Consider the following 12,649-nt stretch of genomic DNA (forward strand, 5'->3'; position numbering starts at 1 on the left):
GCAAAAGGTTTAAAGACAGAAGCCTGTGTTAAAGAACAGCTGTTTTATTTCTTGGCGAAAACTAAAGATTACATACAACATTTCAAATCTGACATAAGCAGAGTGCTGGTAAGTCTGCTGCATAGGCCAGCCATTTAATAAAATAAATGAAAATTACTAGTAATTTCTCAAAGTATATTTCATTGTAAACTGAACTCGAGGAGCAAAATCTGGACAAGACTGTAGAAGATTTATCCCGCACGACATTTCTTTAATATTTATTCATCATTCTTCTTCTTCAGTTCTAAACTGGATTGGGTCGATTTTTTCACAAACTTCTGCATCAAATATGTGACTGAATGAATCCCAAATAAAGACAGTCCTGCCACGAGAAGCCAGTTTTGTCGGAGCCACCTTTTATTCTTCATTCCTCAATCGGGACTTTGCAATGTAGCAGCTGCAATCTGATTTAACTCTGCCTGTAAATTGGAAAATGCAGCGAGTCATAATCTGCTTTGTTGAAAAGTTTTCAATTATACAACAGAATTATGCAAGCATTCAGTATTTGGTTCAACACTCCCACACCAGCCTTTTGAAAATGTCTCCCATTTAGTCACACTTCTTTCCTGCCTTTAAAAAATGTTTCACTTTAAGTGGAGGTTTAAGTAGATTGTTGTGAACTCTGAATATGCCAACCTTTCAGGCTGAGCATTCCAGGTCTGTGTGTGGGATTTCTTTATTTTCCTTCTAGCTCTTCTGTCAATTATTTTAGAGCTCTGATATAAAGCTATGATATTGTATATTATATATTTAAATGATATCTTAAACTCCCAGCTTTCCATGATAAGAATATAGACCCTTTCTATATACTCCATCAAAAACCACTCACAATTCAGAATGTGTGGCCAACATATGCATTAGCTAGAAACTTCAGCATTATATATCCTCATCCGTCCTAATATCTAGATATAACAAAAGCAATGGTTCATAATGCTGATCCCATCAGCATGATTCTCCAACTAGAAAATTACAATCTTCTCAACTACATTCTGCCTCTTATTCCATAATCTGTTCTATAGCCAAATTACAAAGTACTTTATTAATGTCTTTTGAAAATTCACATGTGCAGTTGTGCTAACATCAGCAGCATAATTAAAATAAATGCGTTAACAAATTCTAGATTTGTGCCCATGGGTTTTCAATTGGATCAGATCGCAAAAATCCTTTTTAACAATTTGTTGAAAGTTGCGAATGTCCAATTTTTTTCATCTGTTTTTCTTCTATTATGATGGGCCACATGATCACAGGTACTTTTCCTGACTCTCTATCGCTATAATATATATATATATATATATATATATACACGCGTATACACACACATACATACATATCTTTTTATTTATTTATACCCAGACATACACACTCACACACATTTCATGTAGGTATAAAACACAAATTCATAAATTCTAGGAGTAGAATAAGGCCACTTGGCCCATCAAGTCTGCTCTGCCATTCAATTATGCGTGATCTGTCTTTCCCTCTCAACCCATTCGCTGCGCTCTCCGCATAACCCCCGACACCCGTACTAATCAAGAATCTATCAATCTCTGCCGTAAAAATATCCTTTGACTTGGTCTCCACAGCCGTCTGTGTCAATGAATTCCACAGATTCACCACCCTCTGACTAAAGAAATTCCTTCTCATCTCCTTTCTAAAGGTACTTCCTTTTATTCTGAGGCTATGGCCTCATGTACACTCTGTGTGTGCATGTGTATATATGTGTGTACACGCACACACCCAAAGTTTCACTTAATCTGAGAAAGAAAACAGCTGGGAAATAAAACTCAGTTATTGCCAAATCATTTTTCATACTTCTGTATTATTTTCATCTGTCGTAATGTTAGCCAACTGATTATTCATTGAAATATAAATCTTGTGTAACTAATGAAGCATGTTACCTCACAAAGACAGTCACTGCTTTCGATCAGGCTGGTTCTCCTGCTGCATGACGTGCGTCACAATTCCAGGCTCGGCATCATAGTCTTGGTTTCTGGTCTTGAACGTTTCACTAGACTTGATGTTGTACCACCCCCAATGAATCAACGCAAGAGTTGTTCCCATAACAATTACAAATCTGTAATTCTTCCAAACAGTTTTAAGACTCATGTTGAATTTAAACAATCACCTAGAAATTTTTAAAAAATGGATAAAAATATAAATAACACCTCGTGTAAATAGCAGTAATAAAAATGAACTGCAGATGCAGAAAAATGAACCTAGATAGAGCTCTTAAGGATAGCGGAGTCAGGGGGTATGGGGAGAAGGCAGGAACGGGGTAATGATTGAGAATGATCAGCCATGATCACATTGAATGGCGGTGCTGGCTCAAAGGGCTGAATGGCCTACTCCTGCACGTATTGTCTATTGATATTGGTTTGTACCAAAGATGGATGCAAAGTGCTGGAGTAACTCAGCGGGTCAGGCAGCATTTCTGGAGAAAATGGATAGGTGACGTTTTGGGTCGGGACTCTTCTTCAGATTCACTTAAATAGCTGTTATATTTTCTCAAAAATTTGTGCTTTAACACAATTTATTTAATATTTTAAACCTACATAAAATGTACTGTGTAGAAACAAGCATGCTACCTGAATTATTCCATGCAAATATTTGTACCCATTTGCACGGTGGCGCAGTGGTAAAGTTGCCTCTTTACGTCGCCAGAGACCCAGGTTCGATCCTGACTATGGGTTCTTGTCCGTACAGAGTTTGTACGGTCTCCCCATGACCCGCATGTGTTTTCTTTGGGATCTCCGGTTTCCTCCCACACTCCAAAGACATACAGGTTTGTAAGTTAGATGGCTTGGTATAATTGTAAATTGTTCCAAGTGCGGGCGGGGTAATGTAAGAATGTGGGGATCGCTGCATGGCGAGGACTCAGTGGGCCGAAGGGCCTGTTTCCGCGCCGTATCTCTAAACAAACGAGCCCCCCCCCATCAACATGTCCTTCAATGCCTTCATGAACATATTTTGTTTACCATATAATGCATTTTGATGCACTAGACAAGGCAAAATTATTAAAATGGAACTATTATAAAAGCACAATGTGTTTATAATTACTTTGCACAATGGCGTGAAATCTTTTGCAAACAACATTATTGTGACGCCAAATCTTTAAGTGATGAATGATATGACAACATACAAAATCATGAGAGGAATAGATCAGGTAAACGCACAGTCTCTTGCCCAGAGTAAGGGCATTGAGAACCAGAGAACATAGGTTTATGGTGAGGAGGGGAAAGATTTATTAGGAACCTGAAGGATAACTTTTTTTTTACACAAAGGATGATGGGTGTATTGAATGAGCTACCGAGGAAGATAATTGTGACAGGAACTATCGCTATGTTTAAGAAACATTTAGACAGGGACAATAATAAGATGGGTTTACAGAGTTATGGGCCAAACTCAGGCAGGTGGGACTAGTGTCGATGGGGACATGGTGGTCGGTGTGGGCAAGTTGGACTGCAGGACCTCTTTCCACGCTGTACAACTCTATAACACAATATCTTAAAAATTGATAGGCACAAAGTGCTGGAGTAACTCAGCAGGTCAGTCAGCATCTCTGGAGAAAATGGACAAGTAACGATTTAGGTCAAGAGCCTTCTTCAGACGTCACTTGTTCATTTTCTCCAGAGATGCTGCCTGACCTGCTGAGTTATTTCAGCACTTTGTGTCTATCTCTGGTATAAAGGAACTGCACTTCCTTGTAATTACCTTCGTAAAAAATGAAATGTTCTCCTCCCAAAGGAAATTGCCTTTTACACCTTTGAACATTCCTCTCACAAAGATCTACCATTCAGTACACAGAAATATTACATTTAGACTATTTTGATATTTCAGTTATCTAGTATAACCTACAGTTCAGACTGGCCTAGATGTTTCTGAACGATATACATCTGTATAGGTAGATAAGATGGTTAAGAAGGCATATAGAGTATTTGCCTTCATTAGAGTTAGATTTAGCTCTTAGGGCTAAGTGAATCAAGGGATATGGGGAAAATGCCAGAACGGGGTACTGATTTTGGATGATCAGCCGTGATCATATTGAATGGCGGTGCTGGCTCAAAGGGCCGAATGGCCTACTCCTGCACCTATTTTCTATTAGTTTAGTTTTATGTGGCGACTATGTGCATACCTTGGGAAACAAGCTGTCCACAGTGTAGATACAGGATAAAGGGAATAATGTTTACTGCACGATAAAGTTCAGTAAAGTCCGATTATACATAGTCCAGGGGTCTCCAATGAGGTAGATAGTAGGCCAGGACTGCTCTCTAGTTGGTGATGGTTTAGTTGTCTGATAACAGCTGGGAAGAAACTGTCCCTGAATCTGGAGGTGTGTATTTTCACACTTTGTACTTCTTGCCTGATGGGAGAGGGGAGAAGAGAGAGTGACTGGGGTGAAACTCATCCTTGATTATGCTGTTGGCCTTGCCGAGGCAGCGTGTAGTGTAGATGGGAGTCAATGAAAGGGAGGTTGGTTTGCATGGTGGTTTGCATCAAACCTAGTGCGCCATTCAATCATGAATGATCTATCTCTAACTCCTAACCCCATTCTCCTGCCTCCTCCCCATAACCTCTGACACCTGTATTAATCAAGAATCCGTTTATCTGTGCCTTAAAAATATCCACTAATTTGGCCTCCACAGCCTTCTATGGCAAAGAATTCCACAGATTCACCACCCACTGAATAATAACTCACCTTCTCACTTACACCCCTTCACCACTCTCAGCTTCCCATAACCTTCACCCTTCCCCACACCCCACCCTCACTCTGTCTCCCCTCACCCTCACTCTCCCCTCACCTTCACTCACTCCCCTCACCTTCACTCTCTCCCCCTCACCTTCTTTCTCTCCCCTCACCTTCACTCTCTCTCCCCTCACCTTCTTTCTCTCCCCTCACCTTCTCTCTCTCCCCTCACCTTCTTTCTCTCCCCTCACCTTCACTCTCCCCCCCCCGTCACCTTCACTCTCTCCCCCTCACCTTCACTCTCTCCCCCTCACCTTCACTCTCCCCATACCTTCACTCTCCCCTCACCTTCACTCTCTCCCCCTCACCTTCACTCCCCTCACCTTCACTCTCTCCCCCTCACCTTCACTCTCTCCCCCTCACCTTCACTCTCTCCCCCTCACCTTCACTCTCTCTCTCCCTCGCCTTCACTCTCTCCCCCTCACCTTCACCTCTCCCCTCACCTTCACTCTCCCCATACCTTCACTCTCCCCTCACCTTCACTCTCTCCCCCTCACCTTCACTCCCCTCACCTTCACTCTCTCCCCCTCACCTTCACTCTCTCCCCCTCACCTTCACTCTCTCTCTCCCTCACCTTCACTCTCTCCCCCTCACCTTCACCTCTCCCCTCACCTTCACTCTCTCCCCCCTCTCCCCTTCACCTCTCCCCTCACCTTCAGTTCTCCCCTCACCTTCTCATCCTCCCCTCACCCTCATATTATCACCCTCACCTCACCTTCACCCCTCACCTTCTCCCCTTCACCCTCCCACTCTCACCTCAACCTATCCTCGCCCTCCCACTCTCCCCTCACCCCAGGCTCAGGATCGAACTCACCTTCATCTTCACCTCCAGTGGCGGCGGAGACGGAGACCGGTGACCATGGTGGGACGGCGGGTCCTCACAGCTCCAGGGTCGCCCGCCGCACTGCCGTCACCCTCCTCACTCACCCCCGCGCCGCCGCCGCTGCCGCTGCGGCACTGATGAGGAGGTGTGAGCGGGGGGGCTGGTGTGAGCGGGTGCGGTGTGGTGCGGGGTGCGGGGTGAGGGGCGCGGCGGGGACGGGATCAGGCGGTGAGCGGGGCCGCCCGCCGTCGCCAGGACCCGGCAGGGTGACGGTTGGTGCGCGCCGCGGCCGTTGGCGATTTGAAAGGAGGAGGCGGGAACGGGCGCTCAGGTGGGAGTGGGAGCGAGGGCGCGCAGGAGGTACGGGGGCGCGCAGAATAGGAGCGGGGGCGCGCAGGGAGTGCGGGGGCGCGCCTAGTAGGGGCGGGGACGCGCAGGTGGGTGTGCGGGGGCGCGCCTAGTAGGGGCGGGGACGCGCAGGTGGGTGTGCGGGGGCGCGCCTAGTAGGTACGGGGGCGCGCAGGTGGGTGGCGGAGACGCGCAGGTAGTACGGGGGCGCGCAGGTGGGTGGCGGGGGCGCGCCGAGTAGGTGCGGGGACGCGCAGGTGGGTGCGGGGACGCGCAGGTGGGTGACGGGGACGAACAGGTGGGTGGCAGAGACGCGCAGGTGGGTGCGGGGACGCGCAGGTGGGTGCGGGGACGCGCCGAGTAAGGGCGGAAACGCGCAGGTGGGTGGCGGGGGCGCGCAGGTAGGAACGCGGGCGTGTAGAGTAGGAGCGCGGGGACGCACAGGTGGGAGCGGGGGCGCGCCGAGTGTACGGGGGCGCGCAGGTGGGAGCGGGGACGCGCATTAGGGATCATGGTAGCGCGCACTGGTGGGGGGGGGGGGAATGTGAGCGCATTTGACCCCCTTTGTTTCCCTCTCACCTGCTTTGTCTCCGTCCACCTTATTCCTCTTCAACCCCTTTTGCCTCCCCATACTCTGCCCCCCTTTTATCCTGCCCCCCTTTTATCCTGCCCCCCTTTTATCCTGCCCCCCTTTTATCCTGCCCCCCCTTTTATCCTGCCCCCCCCCCTTTTATCTTGCCCCCCCTTTCTTCCCCTTTATCCTGCCCCCTTTTCTTTTCCCTTTCTTTTCCCTTTCATTTCCCCTTTCACTCCCCCTTTCCCCTTTCACTCCCCCTTTCCCCTTTTACTCCCCCCTTCTTTTACCCCCTTTTTATGTTCTGCACTCTGTATCCTCTCCTTTGCTCTCTATATATATATATATATATATAATTTTTAAAAATCTTATTTATCCTTGGATGAGGTGACCCGTTGTCTTGTCAAATACATTTCATTGTACCGTTGACCCTGTGCCAACCTACATATGACAAATTAAAAAAATATTATTATCATACATGAATTTGACGTGATAACAGTGTGAGGTCTTGGTTCTTGTTTATGAATTTTGGTGCTGAGACATTTTAGTTTAATTTTTGAGATACAGCATGGAAATAGGCCCTCAGCCCACCGATTCCACACACAGACCGTTGATCACCCGTTCATACTAGTTCTATGTTATCCCATTTTCTCATCCATTCCCTACACACTAGGAAATTTTACCATGGCCATCTGCATTCCATCTGTTCATCTCCTTTCCATCCTTGTTGCACCTATGTGGGGCGGCACAGTGGAGCAGCGATAGAGATGCTGCCTTACAGCGCCAGAGACTTGGGTTCAATCCTCACTATGGGTGCTGCCTGTACGGAGTTTGTACGTTCTCCCCGTGACCGCGCGGGTTTCCTCCTAGTGCTCTGGTTTCCTCTCACATTCCAAAGACGTGCAGATTTATATGTTAATTGTCTTCTGTAAAGATCATGAGATAGGAGTAGAATTAGGCCATTCGGCCCATCGTCTATTCCACCATTCAATCATGGCTGATCTATCTCTCCCTCCTAACCCCATTCTCCTGCCTTCTCGCCATAACCTCTGACACCTGGACTAATCGTGAATTTATCTATCTCTGCCTTAAATATATCCCTTGACTTTGCCTCCACAGCCTTCCGTGGTAAAGAATTCCACAGATTCACCACCCTCTGACTAAAAAAAATCCTCCTCATCTCTTCCTAAAAGAACATCCTTTAATTCTGAGGCTATGACCTCTAGTCCTACACTCTCCCACTAGTGGAAACATTCTCTCCACATCCACTCTATCCAAGCCTTTCACTATTCTGTACGTCTCAATGAGGCCCTCCATAAACTATCACCCAACAGTCTTTATCCCAACTCCCTTGTAGTTCTTTATATCATAGCCAACTTTCCCAATAGGGTCTTTAGCTGTTTCACCCACTGAGTTCTCCCAGTATATTTTATTGTTATAGTTTTGAAACTGTGTGCATAGTTTTGTAAACAGTGTTTATTTTAATAAGTTAATTTAACTATTCTGATTGCTTAATTCTATTTTGTCGGCATTCTTTGACAACATTACAATTTTTTTAACCACAAATTATATTTTTGATAGATGGCAGGCTGTAGTTATAAAATGTAACTCTCGACAAGTTGAGACTTGATTGACTTGATCAACCTGCTTTCAGCACATCATTATAAAAGTTACTGCATGTTCGCTGAACCAGAAAATACCATTTCAATACAAACTTAATGTACGATAAGTATTCTTAGGTTTTGCAACATTCTGAGGTTTTCGGATGTCAATATAACAAAATAGTGCATTGCAGCACTCTCTCGGAAAATCTGAAGACATGATAAAATAAAAAACATTAGAAAATCCAATTGTAAAACCAATTGTTGGTGATATGTTAACATTTGAGACAAGGAAAAAGGGGATTACTACAGCAGTGAGCTTTGTTTCATCCCTAAACTACCATGAAATAATTGCAACTAAAGCACAGGTGGTAGAGCCACTGCCTCACAGCGAGACCCGGCTTTGATCCCGACCTCAGGGTCTGTCTGTGTGGAGTTAGCAAGTTCTCCTTGTGACTGTGGATTTCCTCCAGGTGCTCTGGTTACCTCCCAAAGACGTGCAGATTTGTAGGTTAATTGGCTGCTGTAAATTGTCCCTAGTGTGGAGGGAGTGGTTGAGAAAATGGGATAACATTAAACTGGTGATCAATAGTAGGCGTGGACTCGGTAGGCTGCAGGGGCTGTTTCCATGCTGTATTTTAACCTAAACTAAAGTTTAAGTATAGGTGTTATATTTGGTTTCCCTGTCTGCAGAATTGGGGAGATGGAAATGCTCAGTATCTAACGTATCTATTTGGAAGTGCAGATATCTGGAAGTTGGTAGGGATTTCATTGCCATGGGTGTTATGATCTTGTGGTTGGCAAAATCCAAAGATTGTAATACTGGAACCTGAGAGAAGTGAGGGAGATTGCTCGGTGCCTCTCGTACCTCAATGCACTGTCATTCATTTCAGAAAGGGAAAGGGGTCGGAGGTAAAGAAAATGACAAAAGAATAATTATGACAGAACTTGTATATGGATGTTGGTTAAAGTTGTATGTATTATCTTGCCAATGGGCTACTCGACTTTGTCGGTCAGGCTGTTGAGTATAAAAGTCTGCCAGACACTAAATGCTGGAAAACTCAGCGGAACAGGCAGCATCTCCGGAGGGAAGGAATGGGTGACATTTCGGGACCCGAAACGTCACCCATTCCTTCTCCAGAGATGCTGCCTGTCCGCTGAGTTACTCCAGCATTTTGTGTCCACCTTCGATTTAAAACCAGCATCTGCAGTTCTTTCCGACACATAAATGTCTGACAGCTGTATTGCAGCTGTTTTGAACTTTGGTTAAGCCTCATTTAGACTCTGGTGTGCTATTCTGTTTATGACATTACAGGAAGGATGTGGTGGCATTGGAAAAGGTGCAGAGGAGGTTTACTAGAATGTTGCCAGGATAGGAGGATATTAGCTATAAGGAAAGGTTGGACAAACATTTGATTGTTTGGTTTAATTTAGAAATACAGCGCAGAAGCAGGCCCTTCGGCCCACCGAGTCCGTGCCGACCAGCGATTTCCCCATGCACTATCCTCACTACTACCGGGGTAGCACTATCCTACACACTAGGGACAATTTACAATTTTTACCAAAGCCGATTAACCAACAAACCTGTACATCTTTGGAGTATTTGAGGAAACCGGAGCTCCCGGTGAAAACCCACGAGGTCATTGGAGAGAACGTACAAACTCTACAGACAATACCCGTAGTCAGGATTGAACCCAGGCGCTGGAAGGCAGCAACTTTACCGCTGCACCACCATGCCGCCTCTATAAGGAAAGGTTGGACAAGCTTTTGATGGTATTCTCAAGAGCATAGGGCCAACCTGATAGACGTATATAAAATAATGAGAGACTGAGTCAGAGTAGATTATCAGAATCTTTTTTCTCCAAGGTGAAAATATCAAATACTAGAGGGTGAGTGGGACAAAATTTAACGGAGGTGTGCAGGACAAGTTTTTTTCATATACAGTGGTAGGTGTTACTGGAATGCACTGCTGCCAGGGGAAGGGATGGAGGCAGATACGATAGCATCATGCAAGAGGCATTTAGACAGACACATGAACATACAAGGAATGGAGGGGTATAGAACATGTGCAGGCAGATGTGCAGTTTAAATTAGCATCATGGTTTGCAGAGACATTATAGGCTGAAGGGCCTGTCCTTGAGCTGTATTGATCTATGTTCCATTTCATTTTTCATTAATAGTTTGCAGTGAATTTTATAGTAAAACATTTAATAAATGAATTGCAGTCCAATTTAATCACCTTTAAAGAGCTTGGCAGATAATCACAGGCTTTGTGGATCAAAATGGAATGCCTGTTGTTTTAGTTTGGAATTGTATCAGTGCTGTTTGGCGAAGAGTGGGGTAATCTGAGTTTATCAGAACTTTAGTGCTTGAGGTCTTTTGATGAACGAGCTGCCTGTCTGGCCATTGATAAGCTTTGAAGCTGGAAAGGGTTAGGATTCTTCACACTTGGCTTCAGATGACTCTGTAAGCCAATGCCATTATTAATAGGTTGGTCTGATTCAAGCTGGACAAATGCCCTGTGCTGATGGATTCCATACATTCCAATGTATGGAAAAATAGTTACATGATCCATTAAATATGCTTGTTTAAAAGGGAATCATGAATACTGCACTGATTATTTAAACTGCTGGGGTTTATAACTGGTCAAATCCTACCCGTAACCTACACGCGAGCAAACTTATAGTTCAGATAGAAAAGATAAAGGCTTTAGTTTCGAGTTCAATAAGGTTTAAGCTATTATTTTCTTTATTTCCTAATTAGAAATCAGAACAAAAGGACGAGAGTCCTTGTTATTCTGTAATTTTTGTGTTGTTTTTGTCATTGGACGTGTGATGTTTCCATTACATATAGCAACTTTTTTTAAAAGGTTGACAATGAAGCCAGTAATGGCACTGGTTCCAAACAAGTAGCCCATGCAGCTTTAAAATACCACTCCAGCAAAGCAAAAAGCGCAGCAGACATTTCATAGTTTCTAAATTTTCAAAGACCAGAAATCTTTAAATTGATTGACATATTAAAAGGTTTCAGGGAGAAACAACTTGCACATATATCATGTCTTTCAAAACTGAGTGACGATGTGTGCCTATGTTCCACAAACAGAAAACAACGACCAGTTTGATTTTTTTAAAATTGACACCGTGCTGGAGTAACTCAGCGGGTCAGACGACATCCCTGGAGAACGCGGTTAGATGATGTATCGGTTCGGGACCCTTCAGATGTTTTTGGGTCAGGGCCCTTCCTCAGTCCCGACCCAAAACATTGTCTATCCATGTTCTCCAGAGATGCTGCCTTTGTGGGGTTTTTTTGTAAACAACATTTGCAGTTCCTTGTGTCTTGATTTTTTTTTTTTTGGTCTTGGTTGACCAATAGTCTCGATCTAGGACTCTGAGAACTCCTTGCTCGGTGAATAGCACCAACATTTTAATTTGTATTTATTCACGCATGTTATGGTTTAACATCCCATTAACCAAAAATCGACCATCGGAGCTTCCACCACAACTTTGAGCTATTGGCCAGGATCTTGTGTTATTAAAGAAGAAACCCGTAATCTTTTTGACAACGGTTAAATGTTGCCAGTGAGACAAATTGGCACTATGTATTTATGGTTAATTAATATTTGCCTCCATCACATGGTTTTTATGTCTTTGCTTGGGCTGACTGATTCTGTGCATGAGATTATAGTATTGCCTTAAATTATCATTGCAGGTTAAGCAAGATAGTTTCCTACTGCAATAATGCCCTCAAACAAATTTGTCCTTAAGGTAAGTCTTCTAATGTTTTTTTTCTTTTGTGATACTTTTAAATGTATCTTTATAGAGCAATTATTATAGCATATATATAATTGCTTGCTTGGTTAAAACTAATGCACAACATACCTCATTCTTTTTAAACGCATTGTAGTTTTTTTTACAAATACAATAAATAATAGTATTTTTAAATTGCTCAATTGAAGCATGATTGCACTTGTTAAACCCTTTGACCCGTGATTCTTCCAAGTACAATAAATCGCCTCAGATTCTAGTTTACATAGAGTCATAGAACCATACAGTGCAGAAACAGGCCCCTCGGCCCAACTTGTGCATGCGACCCAGATGCCCCATTTAAGCTCGTCACATTAGTCTGCATTTGGCCCATGTCCCTCAAAACCTTTCCTATGTATTTTCTCTTATATGGGAGGAGGAGGAAGGGAGACACAAAATGCTGGAGTTACTCAACGGGACAGGCAGCATCTCTGGAGAGAAGGAATGGGTGATGTTTCGGGACCCTTCCTCAGACTAATGTCATGGGAGTGGGTGGTTCAGAGATAAAATGTAGTCGGGGACAGTAAGACTGGTAGGAGAACTGGGAAGGGGGAGGGGATGGAGAGAGAGGGAAAGCAAGGGCTACTTGAAGTTAGAGAAGTCAATGCTCATACCGCTGGGGTGCAAGCTACCCAAGTGAAATATGAGGTGTCAAGGGATTGGGTAGCAATGGAGAGGCATATGTGCTAAAATGGCAGGATGAGATTCCTCTATGAG

The 12,649-nt window shown here is 44.2% G+C and overlaps 2 protein-coding genes across 4 annotated transcripts in view; one reads left to right on the forward strand and one right to left on the reverse strand.

The window, feature by feature from the left end:
* Nucleotides 1-28: 28 nt before the first annotated feature.
* On the reverse strand, nucleotides 29-2,074 carry LOC144596816 (uncharacterized). The gene is made up of 2 exons (XM_078405647.1): nucleotides 1,938-2,074; nucleotides 29-458 (listed from the first exon to the last, which is right to left on the reverse strand). Exon 2 carries the CDS (start codon nucleotides 405-407, stop codon nucleotides 258-260), a length of 150 nt encoding a protein of 49 aa, XP_078261773.1. The 5' UTR covers nucleotides 408-458; nucleotides 1,938-2,074; the 3' UTR covers nucleotides 29-257.
* Nucleotides 2,075-5,858: 3,784 nt separating this feature from the next.
* The window catches only part of slx4ip (SLX4 interacting protein), a 95,210-nt gene continuing 88,419 nt past the window's right edge, over nucleotides 5,859-12,649 (forward strand). Inside the window, exons 1-2 of one of the 3 annotated variants that reach the window (XM_078405644.1) lie at nucleotides 5,859-5,937; nucleotides 11,838-11,893. In XM_078405644.1, the coding sequence (XP_078261770.1) occupies nucleotides 11,867-11,893 (27 nt within the window). In that variant the 5' untranslated portion in view covers nucleotides 5,859-5,937; nucleotides 11,838-11,866. The other 2 variants (XM_078405645.1, XM_078405646.1) reach the window with 2 other exon arrangements.

This window comes from Rhinoraja longicauda, chromosome 9, assembly GCF_053455715.1.
Source record: "Rhinoraja longicauda isolate Sanriku21f chromosome 9, sRhiLon1.1, whole genome shotgun sequence".
Lineage (NCBI taxonomy): Eukaryota > Metazoa > Chordata > Chondrichthyes > Rajiformes > Arhynchobatidae > Rhinoraja > Rhinoraja longicauda.